Raw genomic sequence first — 17,842 nt, 5'->3', positions numbered from 1 at the left:
ACTCGTTGTCTCACTCAAAGATTGCCCTGGCTTGTTCGCCAGCCCATTTCATAGCTCTTCCCAATTTTCAATCACCACAAAGTCCTCCATCAGCGATAGCAACTACTTAAACTACCATCTGTGACGCAATTTTCTAATCGTCTTGGCTGGTTGGAGTGCAGATTTTCCTGTAAGGGCTTCGAGTTCTTCATCAACGTTAGTCGAAGACAAAGTTGTCGTCCATTTCAATAGTTGATTACGCGGAACCACAAACCACGAATCTTCCTCATTGTGAAAGGCCCTGGAAAGGGAAAATTTAGAACAGTGCCACTACTTACTTTGAGACGTATGCTTCTTCGAGCATCCAGCTTCTTCACACGGTTTACGCTCTTGATGTTGTGGAATGTATCTGAAAGATGTGTAACCATGCCTGTTCTTCAACGGAGTTTTTCTTGCTTTGAGGATTGTGACCGTGGAATAACAGGAGGGAAGTCTACAGAAGAGAGCATCAAGAATTTGCCGTTGATAGGAAACGAATTTCCCATTGTTCCAGGATTCGACTTGTGGAGATATGAATGACGTTCTTCATCTTGCAGAGCTTGGCGTCGATAAGCGCGAACACGATCTGGTACACTTGATCTAGGGACGGCATCGAGGTAGTCGGACATTTCCTTCAAGTCGTCTGCGTTCACTTCATCATCTCCCTGCTCCCAGTAACGACTACCATCAACGGTGTCGTCGTACCACTGCTCCTCATCCATTGCTTCTAAATCAAAGTAATACAAAACATCCGCTCGATTTAGTATCGGCGATACAAGTCTGGATGTTTCCATTCTTCCGTGCTCCCTGGACACTTCGTTAATGTCGAGTTCATGTTGTTGTCGCCGGTTGCGAAGTTTCTCGAGATGTGGGTGGTGCTGAATCCAAATTTGAAACAGCAGAGTATCCGGGTCGCACATAAAGTCGAAAACTTTATCGACATCACCTCTGATGGTTCGGTAATGGTCCACCCAATAACGACTGGCGTATTCTAAAAATGCCCCCGAGGGATGCTTCTGGATTTTTGACACCCATTCCCCAGCTAAAACCTCTAGGTTAGAGTCGTTCAATTTGTTATATTCATCATGAAATACCATGTGTCCAATCAGTGCCAGATAGTCCACGCAGATCTGGAACAAATACCGGTTTGCAACTTCTGGCAGAATGGAGTTCTTGAACACGTGAGGAGGTTGAGATTCTGCCTCAGCTTTGGTGCCCTCAAAGTCCCCTGGTATGCCATGTTGTCGCATATACTGTAGCTCTTTGGCGGTTGGGCATGAGATGTTCCAATTGAAATCTCTCAAATAATAGCCCACCGAGAAATCTTCCTTCGAACTTGTACGTAAGAGAAAATCTCGGGCTGTTTGGTGAACTAGGTAGACCTTTCGGCCACGGATTCTCAGGAAATGTCCGCATATCAATCTCAGATGGTTTGAAAAAGGGTGGTGAAGCTGATCTGCAAGTTTGTCTAAATTGTCAACCCTGCCATAGGTTTGGCCATGACTTGCTTCATCCATAATCCTGAAGAGCGCTTCTCGACGGTCAGAGCGGTTGGTTCCAGCTTCGAAAGTGTATAGCCGTCGTTTGTAGTCTTGATGGATTTCAGATGCCACACTCAGCTCGTCTAGAGTCAACGGCCTGCCTGCCGCAATGACAATATAAAGTATTTTGCGTGCTTTCAAAGGATGGCGTCTGCTCGAGAGAAGCTGCTCGTATATATCATCGATGTCATTTGTCCGTAAAATTCCAGCAAGGTCCATTCTTGACATCCCATGCACCGAGCCCTGCTTCAAAAGTTGGATAACTAACGAAGTCCAAAGAAAAGTAAAATCTGATCCTTTAATTAATTTTTCCTGAAGATCAGCTAGTAGATCAGGCGAGAAGTGAGAGCGGGCAACAATATCCTCAACACTGGCTTGTACAAACAACTGGATATCTTTATTGAGGTTTCCAACAGTATCTTCTCCCCGGATCCTGATGTTTGGTATCATCCCGAATGCAAATTTAACAACGTTGTCTGGTCGGCTCGTGGCAATAAGTTTGAATCGAAAATTCTGTCCTTGGTTGTTCGCGAATAGGCGAGAGAGCTGTTCCACAAACAAACTCCGTGTCATTTCCTCGCATTCATCTAGTGCGTCGATGATACAGACCGTTTTGCTAATCCTTTCGTCACGAATACAGTCCTCGAAAACCTCCCACAGCGCAACAAAGGTCTTCTCTGTTGTCGAGCGTATGAAATGTCTTCGTTTGGAAATAGAGTTTTCCATTAGTTCAGGCTGGTATGTGAAAATCTGATGCAGTAAAGCCGATAAAGCATGTACGCTATCTTCTTGCTCTGGGTTTCCACTTCTGAAAATGAAAAAGCAAACATTCCATCCTGGTATATAGTTCTTATGGTATTGGATCATGTATTTGGCCAGAACCGATTTACCACAGCCTGCGTCAGCAGATATCCATAGGAGTCTTCCTGTCGACGATTCATTCCAGCAACGATATTTATCGGTGGAAAAAATCCACCTGCATGTGCCATGGACTGCTTTTACTATCTCAGTTAGATGCGAACCGTAATCCGAGGTCTCCAAGGTTGATAACAATACTCTTTCTTCTTCACTCAAAGCTATATCATTTAGTACATATTGCATAGAGACCTTCTTTCCTTCTACTTACTTCGACGATTCATGTGGGACTTCTGGACGCCCCTTGTGGCCATTTCTTTGAGCCGGAAGATAACTTTGCGATACTCAGGTTCTGAGCGCGACCTGAATGTGCATATCGTCCTGTGATTTGCATTCATGGGTACTTTGTCCTCATTCGCCCAATTTAGCAAGGCGGAATCCTTTTCAACGACCTGAATATAACATCAATTTGCAATTACGTAACCTGACCTTCTTGGACTTACAATGAATCCGTGCACAACCTGCATCTCGTAGCAGCTCACAATTTCTAGTTTCGCCCCTCGGTGTATCCAAGACTCAGCAACATTAACTAAAAAGTCAGAACGTAGCTTGAGATCCTTGGATATGACATTCGTGGACGTGTTGAAGCTCGCTGCTCTTACGATGTTCGCGGACATAGATTTCCATGCCGCCAAAGTAGCACCCCTATGTGGAGTGCCAAAGAACACGACACCATAGACGTGATCTAAAATGCTTGAGTACTCGGGCTCTTCATTAGCCCTGATGAGAATCTGACAAATGTCAGTACCTAACCCGATGACAGTGTCCAGGTTCGAATCAGTCTATTCACCTGTTTGAAAACTATACCCCCCAGACTATGGCATAGGAATATGGTTGGACGGGACTTTTCAGCCTCACTGGTGCGATGAGACTTGTAATCGACTAGGAAGTCCAACGCGAAGTCGCGTATGTCTGCATTGGATTTGCTGAAATATTCTTTGGAGTTGTAACCATATGATAATATCCTCGCTCCTGGAATATCATCGCCGAGGAGCTCCTCGAGCCAATTGATTTTACTTCCCGGTTCCGTCCATGTTCGTTTCCAATTGCCTCCCAGTCCATGTATAGCGACGATGTCTATAGCATCTTGTTTTGATTTAGGTTGACTTTTCACAATTTTTAATCCAAACTCTGCATCGTTATATTCTTCGTAATCGTTGTTCTCGCAGTCCAAACCTGTGTTGTTCGGTTGAGTAGATGTCGCAGTATCACTTTTTTGGTTCTGCCCCTCTCCAAAGGCAGACTGGGAGGCAAGTTGCTGTGCGATCAAACCAGGCTGAAGCTCTGACTTTAATAAAGGTCCGCCAGGTCGAGCTTGTTCTGAAGATGCCTTGAATTTGATGAATGGAAACTTTTCGGTACGTCTCCACATGCCGGCGATGGTTTTAGTAGTGATTAGTTAGCGGAGTGAGACTTACCGTAGACGGTCGGCTTATGAGTGGTGGAGTAATCTACAAATGTAAGTCTTATGTAGGTTAAAACAGCAATAGGGTGTTCAGCTAAGGCCGCTTTGCTCTATCATACTAGCTTTCGGCATAGATGATCTTTAAAGAAGTTGAAGTAGTACTTCTCGAGCTGAATTATCGTAGCCTCGTGTGTATGAAACCCGATTTCCTGATTTATCCCGTGATCCTATGACCCCACAATCACGTGATAACTTAATTGCTTTTCATATTATCCAGGTACTAAAGATATTGAGAAAACCGTTTGATAAGCTAATAGCTCGTGTTGTAGTACTCCAAGACTTGCAAATCTAGGTGGGCGAATTAAGAAAATCTCGGTATGTAGTCTAGTTATTATCGGTCTCGGATCTCATTTTATTAGAATCTAACCATGGTCGTCCAGATACGCTTACTAATTTGGTTAAAAAGAGACTTGAGCTCATTGAATTAGATGACTATCAAATGGGTCAGGACTTAATCACTCTTTCTTGTGAATGCTTTACTTTATCCAAAGACCTCTCTTACTCAGACCTCTTTGGATGACACCCCCTTTTCTTCAGCTAACCTCGTGCTTGACTCCTCCTCTTCTTTTTCTGTGCCCACATCCTCTGTTTTGGGTTCCTGTCTCAAAGGAAGATCGCTTTTGGGTTTCTCTTGATCAAGGATTTCTTCTTCCTATACGATAAAGTCACCCTCACTCTCACTCTCATCAGCAGCGACTTCAACCTTAAAAGCCCTACACGTCTTATCAAGGTCCCTAACTTTCTCCATATGCCCTATACACTTTCTCCTCAACTCCTTGAGCAAACTATCCTTTATTTCCTGCGTAAAAACAGCTTGGTTCGGCCCTCCTTGACTGAGTGGTGTTATGATACCCCTGTAGATCTCAAATAGATCCGTAAAATACCGTAACATTAGTCTACAAAGATCCAGTAAGGATTCACGGTAGTCGAGTCTCAGCGAGAGATCTGGGGACTTCAGATATAGGTTTTCCATTACGGCATAGCGCGCGATAAGAGTTGTGAGTTCGGTTGTCTGTACGAGAGCCTCCTCGAGGAACCCTTCCGGAGGCTCCACGACGATGAGATTTCCTAGGATATTTTCGTGAAGCTGTGTGTATCTGTTAGTATTCAATTTTGATAGAAGAGTCGGACTTACTTCAAGCACTCTCCATACGCAAGACCAGCCTACTAAAGCGAGGGAGAGACCCATCTGCGAATTCACCATTTGCAAGACTTTTAAGATATTATCACTTAGTTTCAAGGTTTCTATTGCTTGTCTGGGTTGAGACGAGTGATTCTTCACTTTTTCGGCCAAGCGTGTCGTGATTTCTGGATTTCTTAGGGTTCCAAAACCAAGGGATCCAAGATTTGTGGCGAGAACTATAGAACCCATCTCACGGCTCGTTTGCAGACCTCTATAGGCTATCCACCAGAAGGTCTGGGGTTCTGATAATTCAAGTGAATTGGGTTTATTCATAGAATAATGGTATTGGAAGCTTTGATCAGGCTGCGCCTTATGGAGTGGCCATCCATTCGGAAGGATGGGGGGTGGTCCCATGTTTGGGGTGCCATGAAGCAAATATGCCGACCTCGTAGAGCTTCGTGGTCTTGATACCGGTGGTCGACCATAAAAGTCCTTTCTGTCATATGCCATAGACGCTTCGGAGGAAGATAAATCGCCGTAATGGGCTAAGGAAGCTCGAACAGGCGCCCATGCGTGTGTGGTTGATGACAGGGAACGAGCCCCGGAAACTTTGCTAGCATCGGTGATCATGGTATCTTGGAATGCAGAGGGCGAAGCAAGAACAGCGTCGTTGTCACGAGAGAACACCGGATCGGGCTCTTTCTGGTCTTTCTTTTCAGCCTTTTTATCCTTTTTACCCTTCTTAGACTCTGTTAGAGGAAAAACACTTTCTCGTGGGTCCACCGGCTGGTATGTAACTGTCGAACCTTCACCGATGGTGGATTGAGACGACGGGACATCGTCTAGAGTCGAAGCCTCAGGGATTTCGGGTTCCTGACAAGAGCGTGAATACCCTTTACCTTTTTTCTTGTCTCTCTTTCTACTCTTCTTAGATAGGGGCAAAGGGAACTCATCTTCTACTGAGTCTACTGTTTGACCAGGGGCTAGAACTTCAGCGGCGGTAGATTGAGAAAGAGATACCTCGTCCTGAATCGAAGATTCCACGATTTCGGATTCCCCATGAGAAGGATCCCAACTAGCAAGTGATTTGTGTTTTTTCTTGTCTTTCTTTGATTTCTTAACAGGGACAGCGGCCCAAAAATCATCTTCTGGTACATCAGTGCCTTGGTCTAGCACTGCTGGGACTTCTGGAGTGGTAGATTGAGAAACAGACACATCGTCATAAGTGGGTGGGAAAGCTTGAGATGCGCGTTCTAAATCTCCGCCCAGCTTGTAAAGTACGTCGTCAAGGAACTGGTCAGTGCTTTGCAACGCATCGGCTGAGCCATATAATTCTGTACCGGCTGGGCGAGGCGTCAGTTGTTCAGGATCGGGTACGATTGCCGTTTGTTGGGAGGTTTCTAATTCAATCAGGCGAGCACTCTTTTTCAACAGTTCCGCCTCTCGCAACAAATCTTCCAAAGTTTCGTCCTTTCCAGCAACGTCGCCTTGATCATGATCATATACGTCGCGCGGCGTCATTAGTCCCCCAAAGTAGAGTCCCGACGGTGGTAACATTGGCTTATCAGGCATATTACTAAAGAATCTTGTGGCGGTTGTTGTCATTGCTGAAATTTTAATCATCCGGGACAGTTCTTGCATGACATTAATGACTTCTTTGCCATGGCAGTCAGACAAAGGTAACAATTCGGTAAACATCGACGTTTTTAAGTGTACATAACTAGGTATCATCCATTGTATGGCCATAGCAATGTCCGTCATTACCGACTGGGCGATGCCGTCGACAGATGACAGGTCTAGTAGAGTTAGCGTCGGTGCATAACGTTAAAGGTCGACCCATTTGTCTCCGAAGCGCGGGTATGGGAGTTTGTAGTGCATCTAAGTCGGAGACTTACAAGTTTTTGAAGTGTTGAATATTTCAACATACATGCGTCCACAACCTTTGTGGTTGACTTCATGAATCTGAGCAATATTCTTTTCTTGAAATGTTAAAGACTCTTTTAGAGATTCGGCTGCCTGCCACGTAGAGTTTTCACTTGTAAGACGTTGCTTGATCAAAAAAGAAAGGTTATCGATAGCAGTACGAAAGGCATGCAAAACATTTCTTATTGCTTCAACGTCTTGAGATGAAGAATTGTTCACGGGTTCCTGTGTCGACAAGGCGCTCTGGAAGCTCTCGACGGACGAAGACGTTTTCAGACTTCGCGTCTCGACCATCACTCGAGCGGACCGACTTGGTTCAAAAACAGCTGCTGTCGCGGTGAGTCCTCTGGCAGATGGTTCGCGCTGCAGCGCCGCTGAAGACTTTTTGCTCGGTATTAAATCCGGACGTCTCATCATACGACGAGCTGTGCTGGGAGCCTTTGAGACCGTAGATGTGACTTCCTGAGTCTTAAATTGAGCTGTCATGCCGGGTCCAAATCCACTGCTAGGCAAAGCCATCAAATTGTGAAATATACCATGGTTCTCTTCTGTGCCAGGTTCAAGGTGTTTCTCGAAATCGCTTGTACTCCGACTTGAACTCGACAAACTTGGAGTAGATAACTGTCTAACCCATGACTTAGCATGAGATAGGGATTTGAGCAAAGGAAGGGTGAGCGCTCTTGACAGTGAACAAGGATGAGTGGCGGCAGGGCTTGAAACGAGACCGCCAAAAAGGCGCATGGAGTTCAGAAGTAAAGTTCAAGAAAGCTGTATAAACTCACAGAAGCGAGATCCCTAGCTCTATTTGCAAACTCATAAGAATAGTTGCTAAGGTCGATTTCATACTTTGCAACCTTTTCATCAACTTCCCGATCTGCGCGTCTTTATATACAAACTTGACTTTCATTTTCCACTATTGAATCAGCAAGTTAGAATTTGGTGGCTGAAGAGGGATTGAACAGAAGTGAGTAGAAACAGCTAAAAATTGAATACCCACAGTACTCTTCTCTTTACTACCTAGTTTGATGAGCATCTTGTCAATTTGTTCGTATAGCTTAGAGCACTTCTGGATAATCTTAGTCGTCAAGTGGCGGATCTCATCAGAAAACCATGAACGACTATCATTTAGTAGCTTCGAAAGATGTTTGAGCGAGCTCGAAAAGTCCTCCAGGTCGTCAGCCAATTCTTTGACATCGTCGGCAGCAGAAGAAAGCTCAGAACTCAAGGAATAGAGCGTCTTTGAAAGTTTGAAAGCAGTATCAGCAAGTGTCAGGACACTTGCTGCCACGCCGACGATGCTTAATGGGTCCATAGTGAACGTTCAGAATCATCGGCTGGGGAGAGGATGGTTCACTTCACAGCCACGACCTATTAATGGCAAAATATAGATCTTCGTAATCACTTGCTGTTGATGAAAGACCTCTCGGGGGACAGCTAGAAGGTATGAGAAGGAAGCCTTGCGACGGGATGCAACAACCCGTATTCTGGGTTCAGGCTCGAGATTCGCCCATTTGCCGAGGGCGTGACTGCATGAAGTGTTGGTGAGTGCATTTTCAGTTGATTTATGATTTTCTCGTGTTTTGAAAGGTTTCAAGAAACATGTTGTTTTCATATATTCGAAAGGAGTAATTGGGATCAATACTCAGCATCAAGTCGTGTGAAATCACAAGCATCAAGGTGGGCGGAGACACAAGGGAGGTCGACGAGAAAGGCGGTGAAAAAGCGATGGCAGAAATTAATTCTGCCCTCAAAAAATATAATACATGGATGAAAGCTAACATTAAGAAAACAACATTGAAACCCCCGAAACGATCATTATGGGGAGCAAACGCAAGCGGAAAGCGCAAGAGGCGGTTGCCGCAACTCCGGCAGCCAAAAGACAACAAAAGAACAAATCTAACGGCACAGCGCAAACTCCCAAACCGACCATACCCCTCGATGTCGGCCCGTTCCTTCTCGAGCCTAGAGGAACTGATTTACAAAAAGAAGTCGAGCTTTACAACATTCTCAAGAGTGAGGATGTCTCGGACAGATTAGCGGCTGCGAATGCGATCATATCTGGGCTTTTGGGTGGTGAGGGAGTCGAAGAATCGACGTTACAAAGACATCTTGAAAGAAGGCTATTCCGAGGTCTTGCGAGTGGAGTCAAGGCAGCGCGATTGGGATACAGCATTGTGTTAGCTGAGCTCTTGAGTCAATTGTTCGGAAAGAAGAACTTGTCAGAAGAGAAATACCCTGGACTTACATTCGATACGGTCCTCGAATTTCTGATCGCGAAAACGAAACCAGAGGGCGATTTGAATGGCCAGGAGTTTAAAGATCACTTTTTGGGACTGCTATTTGGTCTGCAAAGTTTCGTTAGGGCGAAAATACTCTTCGAAAACGATGCGCGCTGGTTCGCGATTCTGGATAAGCTGTTTGAGCTGCAAGAAAAGAAATCATGGATTCGAGAGGAGTGCGGATGGGTGATCGTTGAAGCATTCGAGCAAATGAACCAAGATCAGGCACAGCGGACACTCAAAAAGCTAAACGAAATCGGACTGGCTGCTTCTCCAGAGGGAGTAGGAATTTGGCTTGCTGCTCGCAATCGCTTCCCCGATATGAAATTTCCGTCGAAGCCATGGGGTCATAGTGGGAATCCCCTTGAACATCTCAAGACACTAGCAAAAGCGCTGAAAGAGAGTGAGGGAAAAGACAAGGGGGATCAAGAGGCAAAACAAGCGAAGCAAACTGGAAATTGGAACCCTAAACTTCATTTCGTCTGGAGTCTCGTGTTAGAACAGTTTGCTGAGAGGTCACGAAGTAGCGAGGATAGCGGAGTAGCAGACTTTGAGAATTTCTGGAAAGTCGCTGTTGATGGTGAGTGTTTCTATAAAGCTAATGGCCACCTTTCTAATGCATTTCAGAAAACCTGTTCTCCAAAGATGCATCTAGGGAACGCAAATTCTGGGGACTTCTTCTCTTCCAAAAGATGTTCCAAGACCCGCAAAAATACGAAAAACTTCTCCCTGCAATCTTTAGTCGTAATCTTGTTCGATGTCTAATAAATCACGTTTCGGAGGAGGACAGGTTCTTGAATAAATCCGCTGAGAAGTCGCTCAATGTGCTCATACAGGCCGTCGAGTCCAATCCGACTTTGCTTGCCACTGTGCTTCCACGATTGATATCCGAGAACGGCACTTACAACTTTGATAGACTGACGAAAACCAAGACGATTGAGAAACTGTTAGGTTTTGTTGATGAGAACAATGCCAAGTCAATTGTCAAGATCCTTGTCAAGCCGACCTTGTCTGTCAAAATCGATGGGTAAGTCACCGCCCCTACTGCTTGAGGTGTACCTTGGCCCTGCCACTTACTAGACCACAAATCTCTCTTGTGTCGTGACATCATAGCTAATAGATTATCAGAAGCCGTACAAGCACAGAAGCACAGAAAGAGGCAGAGACTCGGCGCCAGCTTCTCGCAGATTATCTTCTCGTGATAGTTCGCAAGATTGATGCCCGTGATGAATCTTTGGATCTGACTTGGGTCAACAATACGGTTGTATCTTTCGTAGCGAACGTGGCCTACTCAGAAGACGAACGGTTTGAGCCAAAATTGTCGGAAAAAACAAGAACGTTGTTTCGAAGTCGGTTGCTATCCATATTCACGCACTTTTTAACCGATCTAAATGGAGGCTTAATTCCTTGTACGCTGGCGACTTCCCTGAAGCCCGACGCTGTTGACATGGAAGAGGAAGTCTCTAAAGCAAAAGACAGCGCTATTTCAGTTATTAACAAATTGCTGAAGAAGAGTCACAAGCTTAGTGCTGAGAAGGCCGCGCCATACAAAGCTCTAGCTCTTTTATACTCTTTGGTTATATTTCAATTGTACGATGGGGAGTCAGATGCCATTTCTACTCTAGAAGAGCTGAAATTATGCTACGACAAGCTTATTCGGCATAAAGATACAGAAGAGGAAGACGTCGATGCGTCCGGCGTTCTTGTCGAGCTTCTCTTGTCATTCATCTCAAAGCCTTCTGCGCTTCTGAGAAAGGTATCTCAACATGTGTTCAGCGCTTTTATGACCGATATGACAGCGGAAGGCTTAAAACTCATTACCGATGTTCTAGAATCTAGTGAGAATCTGCGAGGTCAACAGGAAATGTTTGATCAGGAGGTTGATGGAGATATACCAGAGGAAGAAGACTCGGATGTGGAGATGGATTCGGATGTCGAAGTTGTAGACATGAATGGCGAAGAAGGCGAGCTTCATACCAACCTTGACGAAGCCCAAGACGAATCCGATGATGAGGATGAGGATGACGACGCGGAAAGCGAGAACGCAGATGATCAAGATGATGATGAAGCCAAAAAGCTCGACGATGCGCTCGCGAAGGCTCTTGGTACACACGCTCTCGATCCTGCAGCTGAAGAGTCAGATAGCGATGCAGACATGACAGATTCGGAGATGATGGAACTCGACTCAAAACTCGTTGAGATATTCTCCCAGCGAAGGAAGGCCCCAAACAAGAAACAAGAACAGAAGGATGCGAAAGAAACGATTGTCAATTTCAAGTCTCGAATCTTAGATTTACTAGACATCTACGTCAAAAAACAAGCCGCAAATCCTCTGGCATTCGGTCTACTCCTTCCTCTCCTCCAACTCATCCGCACGACGAAAACCAAAAACCTAGCCGACAAAGCTCGCGATATCATCACCGCCTTCTCCAAAGCCGCAAAGAAAACCACCCCTACCTCGGTAGACGTATCTGCTCAGATAAAGCTGCTAAAAGCGATCCATCTCGAAGCTTCGAAAGATCCTTCTCATGGATTCGCAAGAGCAGCAAGTACAAGTAGTTTGTTAGTCGCCAGTAACGTGTATAAAGCCGACAAAGAAAACTTCAAAAAGATCGGAAAGGTGTATTTGGAAAGCATGACTAGCTGGGATGGGGGTGAGGTGGATATGCAGGCTGTGATATTTACGGACTGGGTCAATTGGGTGCAAAGTCACCGGAGTATATAGCCAGGGATTTTTTACTGATTCAAAGAAACCTTGAATGTCTGAGATGTTGAGCATGAACAATCTCTATCTACCTAGTCAGTGAGATTGGCGGAATGATATGTATGGTGAATCTCGACCCGGTTGTATTCCACATAGTGACGTATGCAGCTTGGCGCGGGTAACGCATGCTCTCATTGGGTATCATCATCATCTACGTTCCTGGTCCAGCTGAACCTGTTCTCAAAGCTCCAAAGCAGGCTGCGCTGCGTAGCGTTGGTGGGGCAGAAAGCTACCCCGCTCTGGCATATCAAAAGCAAATACCTCTCCATCCCTTTGCTGTTTAATACATAACAAACATCCCTCCTCAAGATACCGTACAATCTAACTCAATCAAGAAACTTCTCAAGCAAAACTCATAAATCAACAATCATGGACTTCGTCAAGAAAGCAATGGGCGGCAACGAGCAACAACAAGGCGAGGGCCAAAACCAAGCAACCACGCAAGGCGGCTCCTCTTCCAACCAAGAAAGCGGTGGTTTCCTCTCCGGAATTGGTAACAAGGTGAACGAGGCTGCTGGTGGTGGGAAGGAGAGTGAGAAGAATGAGGATTACTTGGATAAAGGTACATAAGTCTCTCCCTTTTATAACAATGATGAATGGATGGATGTATGGATTGATAGATGAGTGGGAGAGGTTAATAGGCTAACATGATGGTGTATCAGGTGTCGATTTCGTGCAAGAGAAATTCATGGGTGCCGGACCCCAGGACAATGAGTCTGCGGTTGAACAGGCCAAGGATGAGCAGATTAGTGATTTCATTCGGGGACAGTATAAGAGTACGCCCCCCTCTCCTCCTTGTCGTATCTATCGACTAACGACGTGTAGATACCACTGGAAGTGACGTACCTATCAAGGATAAGGAGACGAGATTTTAGGTTCGTGGAACTATGAGGGGATTGCATTACAGGAACAGGGGATATGGCATGGTTGGGATGGCGTTGGAGGATAGTATTTTAGGCTGGAGTGCCGTTGGTATGATAGCTGATCGTGATCTTATGAATGAGAAGCCATGATTTATTAGCATATGCTTTGATACCTCACGTGCAACTTTACACTCGGTTCTCCCTGCCTAGGGCCATACGACACAATCCTTTTAGATGAGCATGAACTTGATTTTCCACCTCGCCGAGGCGAGTGGGTGTCCTTGAATCTTGCCGAGGACTTTTTGATTCATACTATCACATATAAATCAATGCCATTTCCCCGTTACACATATTCATCCTACCATAGAGTGTATTTTGTTCCATTTTCTTCATTTAGCGCTCACATACAGCGGCTTATCCCTCCTATCTATCTATGTAAGTGAAGCAACGCTCACCAGTCCTAAACACAACCGGTCACCCCACGTCACGCCGTATGTAACAGACAACCAGCTAACCACCCCAAGCGCCAGATTCAGACCCCCAAGCCTGACTCCACGGTTCGCCATGCAATGGTAGTTTATGTGGAATACTCCAATTTTCATCTCCCAGGCTATGATGTCGCTGCAACAAAATGTTTAAATAATTAATAGGCAAATGAGATGATGCTATGGCTATGCCAGATAGCGGTAAGTAGGTTGATCCGCTTCTTCCACACGCATTAAGTATTCTTTATCGATCAAACTCTCGATTTGCTTCTTCATCATAGCTACATCAGGTTTGAAGCGTGAGGAAAGCTGTGTAATGACTTCCATGATTAGAAGTGAATGTGCGAGTTCCTTGCGTGCCCTGTGAAACTGTTAGCTGTTAATCAACTGGAAATCGATTAGCGAACTTACTTCATAATACGAACAATGACCGAGTCGATGATAAGACCCCGATATAGGTCATTTTTCTCCTCGGTCTCTCGCCTCTCTTCTTCACTCTCCGCCTTGTTCGCCAGACCAGAAATTACCGGTTGCTTTATTTTGATGGCCTTGCTGCTGAAGCTGGTATTGAATGAGAACCTATCACCAGCTTTTGGGTGGGTTCTATCGTCTGGAGTTTTGCTTAGGACTTTAGCTTTTGGAACAACACTCAGAGTGTAAAGCTGTCGCGAAAGCTCTTGCGTCGGCATATTCGTGGCTTCTTGGATTTCCTCAAAGCTGAGTGAGCCGCCATCTTGTAGGTCGTTAAATTGGAGTAGAACGAGCATGGCATAGGTCGAACAATTAAGTTCGTGTCTCCGTACCTTGCTCAATGGGCCGACCTCTTTTCCTGAAACTTTTGGGAAGACAACCTTAACATCGGCGTTACCCAGATAGCCCAACCAGGTTAAAGCTCTACCATTGCGCTCTTTTAGATAGAAGGCCTTGAAGGACTCTTGCAGCGTAACGATCTCGGAGGGCCAGGTACACTTTTCGCGCCCTGCTTCTACCCTGGAGCCTCCTACCGCTTCTACGGGCCAATGGTTGGTAGTGAGAATTTGAACACCGAGATCGATATTCTTCCTGTCCATATCCCCAAGGTTGCGAATGTGCTCCCGATATTGCGTTGTCAGCTCGCCCGACATTTGCATATCTTTGAACATGCCTTCCAACTTCTGGGTAAAAGCATTTCCAATCTCCATCTTCATCCTAGTAATCATAGCTTTCTCAACATCAGCACTTTCTGATTTCGACATCAACAGTCGTCGAGCAAGATGTTTCTTGTAATATCTCTCGAACATATCTTTGTCTTGAAGATATCGAATCAATATAACTGCCTTATCTAGGACAATGTCAATTTCTGCTTCTGTCTTGCCTTTGATGCCGCGTTTCAAATTCTCGTCAATGAAGAGCGAAACATATTCAGACGATCGATCAAACATGTTGATAAAGTCTGCGAAGCTCTTGGTGAGTGCTGTCTGCAAAAGTAGGTCCTGCTTGAAGCAGTTCTCCCACATCACATCAAATTTGTCTTTCAGCTTGAGCACCTCCTCTACCCACTTGATAGCAGCAAGTGTTTGTGCATTGATAGTACTCTTTTTTGAAGGAGGCTTAGGCTTGCTGGCTCCGCCCTCGACTGCTTCGACGGTCTCGCCATTTTCTGGGGCGGCTTGAACAGTTGTAAAATCGGTTTCCGTGATGGATTTATTGATTTCCATACCCAAGCTTACAACTTGAGACTGGAGCGCTTTCTTCAGCGGCACCTTTGCCGGGTCAACCCTGGAAATTTGCTGATAAAGAGCTTCCAGATCTTCGAAACGATCATTGTTGATCATGGCTTTAATACCACTGCCTTCCATTTGAAGGAACTCGGAAAGATGTGCGCTAATCATTTCTTCTTCAACAACCTTTGCAATCTTTGGTGCCGTAAGCGGGGAGATGGTGGTTTGGCAACGTGCTGCCTCTTCCGCCAGTCGTTTTTTCGTCTGGCGCAGCCATGTGCTAGCATCTGAGTCTCGAAGTAAAGCGCTGCATTCTTTCTTGTAAAAGGTTCTGCTGTTCGCCAAGAATTCGGGCTCAAACATCGTTAGGTAGAGCTTGTCATTCTCTGCCTCTTCATCCGTCTCGTATAATCTTTCTAACATAGACATACATGATCGGATGTGATATTTGTTTATGACGTCTCCATCTCGTTCCATACCAATTTGGTCCAGGACAACAGAATTGAGAATATCAGCAGTGATCATGTTCTCACTTGTCGCAGCGAGGGGCGCGCGAAGAATATGGTCGCGGAAGAGTCCCATAGTGGTTGTAAATATCGAAGCCTTTCGGTTGTCGTGGCAGTAGATCCGGTCCATATACATCAACACATCCGTCGTCATATTCATGACTGTAACATGGTCTTGCCATGACAGCTTCAGTCCTTTCAAAAATTCTTCCCCTGTCAACCTTCTCTCGTTCGCCGTTGCGCTAGCGATTCCACCTTGTGTAATATTGATCAGGTTGTTTGTGATGAGCTTTCGGATAACTGGCATAACTTGGCTGGCAAACCATTGCTCTTCGAACTCCTTGACATGCTCGTAAAGTCTGTCTCCCTGCTTCTTCAGCACAATTTTGTATGAGGCGCGATATAGCTGTTCGAAGGAGAGTTTTGAGGCGTTCTTTTCATGAATTTCTCTTAGTGCCGACCGTAAGATCTCCCACATCGCCCCGAATTCGTCGCCATCGCCATGGGCACCAAGCACACCCTATCAAGCACTTCAGTTAGCATATGGGGATGAGAAACACGAAGACTGAGTGACAATAAGTGTGGGGGATTACCATGCTGTTGGAGATGGCATGAGCCAGGGCCCTGTCTGAAGCAAGGTCCGCCATCAGAATACAGACGTGTGAATCCAAAGTTGCTTAAAGGAATGATACAAGAGAAAGAGTATACAGAGCGGTAGAAATGCCAGAAGAATGGCAGATCGGGAAGTACATGAGGTAGGGAAGCACTTGAAGGTGAACATCAACAAACGAATAACTCACCCTACGAGGCGCCCTAATCTTTCCTCTTCCACGTCCCGAAATCATCCTGTCCGAGATCCTGATCACAGGGACCGAGTCGTGTCATGAAAAGTTCACTGTGAACTTCCCAGTGTGTAGATTCCTATTTTGTATTCGGCTTGGTGGGGGTGAGAGCAGGGTGGCTAAGAAGCTCAAGGTTGTATCGTGCATCCTGTGCGAGACATTTAATATTGGAAAAAGACAAAAGTAACAGACATGTATAACTGAATTCACGCAAAAAAAATTACAAAGTGTTATGAAGAGTGAGCGTTGGGAAAATCATCTGGTTATGAAGATGTGAATTGGGGCGAGGCTCTCGAGCACTTCACTAGTGAGGGCTAAACCTCGGCATGATAACGAAGCTTCGAGCCGTTCCGCATGATATTTTGTGATGTATTCTGCCAGTTTTCTTACACCGCCTAGGACCCGGATGTTCATTGCTACTCGAGTACTAGAGTATTGCAAAAGAAACAATATTTTCAAGACAGAGACATTCACAATGCCACCAAATACCATATCCTCCGCTCTGAGAGCTATCACACGCCGTCCCCTGAGACCACTTGCCCCGCGGCGCAGTGTCTTCTTACCCGTAACCTCTTTGCGCCACTACTCTGATGTTCCGCCATCAAGCGTTCCCCCAGGAGTCGAGACACCAAAAATCGAATCCCCAAAAGCTTCAACACACAAAAGGCCACTACATGGGCCGCAATACACGGAAAATAGCACCCACCAGTTCTTTCAACCCAAACCCGTCAAACCCGAGTACTGGATAACATTCACATGCACCCCATGTAGCCACCGATCATCGCACAAAATCAGCAAACAAGGCTATCACCGGGGCAGTGTTCTCATTACCTGCCCTGAATGCCGGAACAGACATGTCATCAGTGATCACCTACAGGTACATTCTACTTCTTGCGTTGTATATGGGAAAACGTCTAACAACAAAACAGATATTCGGGGATAAAAATATGACCATCGAAGATCTAATGAAGGAGCGCGGGCAGCTCGTGAAGAAAGGAACGCTGAGTGAAGACGGGGACTTGGAATTCTGGGAGGATGGAACGACGACCCCGACTACTTTCCGCACGGAAGCTAAACAGAAAGCGATTTTGGATGAGCATTTTGCGAAGATAGGTCGGACGAATGAGCAGAACACTACCAAAGACCAGGGCGTCGAGGATGTGGAGGAAGATCCTGGGATGGCTGGACGATAGTATAATGATGGACGAATGTGATGTGTGTATAATATAGAGTTGAGATTTGCTGCGCTTGAGTGTTACGCCGATCGTGTAGACTCGAGATGGAGCTAGCATTTCTTCACGGAGACAGGACGGTCATGTGATATTTTGATAATGTAAAACACCACTTAGGGAGTGTCCAAATTAGAAGCGAATGATACCAACTTTGAGTTTATTACTAGAGATCTTCTATAAAACTCT

The 17,842-nt window shown here is 45.5% G+C and overlaps 6 protein-coding genes across 6 annotated transcripts; 3 read left to right on the top strand and 3 right to left on the bottom strand.

The window, feature by feature from the left end:
• Positions 1 to 416: 416 nt before the first annotated feature.
• On the bottom strand, positions 417 to 3,846 carry GLAREA_02089 (alpha/beta-Hydrolase; the record flags this gene model as incomplete). The annotated part of the gene is made up of 4 exons (XM_008089305.1): positions 417 to 2,635; positions 2,686 to 2,866; positions 2,918 to 3,205; positions 3,265 to 3,846. 4 exons carry the CDS (start codon positions 3,844 to 3,846, stop codon positions 417 to 419), a joined length of 3,270 nt encoding a protein of 1,089 aa, XP_008087496.1.
• Positions 3,847 to 4,591: 745 nt separating this feature from the next.
• GLAREA_02088 (uncharacterized protein) lies at positions 4,592 to 8,297 on the bottom strand (the record flags this gene model as incomplete). Its single annotated transcript, XM_008089304.1, has 5 exons — positions 4,592 to 5,026; positions 5,075 to 6,858; positions 6,958 to 7,610; positions 7,768 to 7,898; positions 7,983 to 8,297. 5 exons carry the CDS (start codon positions 8,295 to 8,297, stop codon positions 4,592 to 4,594), a joined length of 3,318 nt encoding a protein of 1,105 aa, XP_008087495.1.
• Positions 8,298 to 8,802: 505 nt separating this feature from the next.
• GLAREA_02087 (uncharacterized protein) lies at positions 8,803 to 11,989 on the top strand (the record flags this gene model as incomplete). The annotated part of the gene is made up of 3 exons (XM_008089303.1): positions 8,803 to 9,844; positions 9,892 to 10,291; positions 10,393 to 11,989. The coding sequence occupies 3 exons, from the start codon at positions 8,803 to 8,805 to the stop codon at positions 11,987 to 11,989; spliced, it is 3,039 nt and encodes a 1,012-aa protein (XP_008087494.1).
• A 408-nt stretch (positions 11,990 to 12,397) lies between these two features.
• Positions 12,398 to 12,903, top strand: GLAREA_02086 (uncharacterized protein; the record flags this gene model as incomplete). Its single annotated transcript, XM_008089302.1, has 3 exons — positions 12,398 to 12,590; positions 12,691 to 12,804; positions 12,854 to 12,903. 3 exons carry the CDS (start codon positions 12,398 to 12,400, stop codon positions 12,901 to 12,903), a joined length of 357 nt encoding a protein of 118 aa, XP_008087493.1.
• Positions 12,904 to 13,562: 659 nt separating this feature from the next.
• GLAREA_02085 (Cullin repeat-like protein) lies at positions 13,563 to 16,427 on the bottom strand (the record flags this gene model as incomplete). The annotated part of the gene is made up of 3 exons (XM_008089301.1): positions 13,563 to 13,737; positions 13,788 to 16,102; positions 16,383 to 16,427. The coding sequence occupies 3 exons, from the start codon at positions 16,425 to 16,427 to the stop codon at positions 13,563 to 13,565; spliced, it is 2,535 nt and encodes an 844-aa protein (XP_008087492.1).
• Positions 16,428 to 16,899: 472 nt separating this feature from the next.
• On the top strand, positions 16,900 to 17,617 carry GLAREA_02084 (uncharacterized protein; the record flags this gene model as incomplete). The annotated part of the gene is made up of 2 exons (XM_008089300.1): positions 16,900 to 17,301; positions 17,354 to 17,617. The coding sequence occupies 2 exons, from the start codon at positions 16,900 to 16,902 to the stop codon at positions 17,615 to 17,617; spliced, it is 666 nt and encodes a 221-aa protein (XP_008087491.1).
• Between the last annotated feature and the right edge of the window lie 225 nt (positions 17,618 to 17,842).

Source organism: Glarea lozoyensis (genome assembly GCF_000409485.1).
Source record: "Glarea lozoyensis ATCC 20868 chromosome Unknown GLAREA7, whole genome shotgun sequence".
NCBI lineage: Eukaryota > Fungi > Ascomycota > Leotiomycetes > Helotiales > Helotiaceae > Glarea > Glarea lozoyensis.
This window is presented reverse-complemented; position numbering and strand designations above follow the sequence as displayed.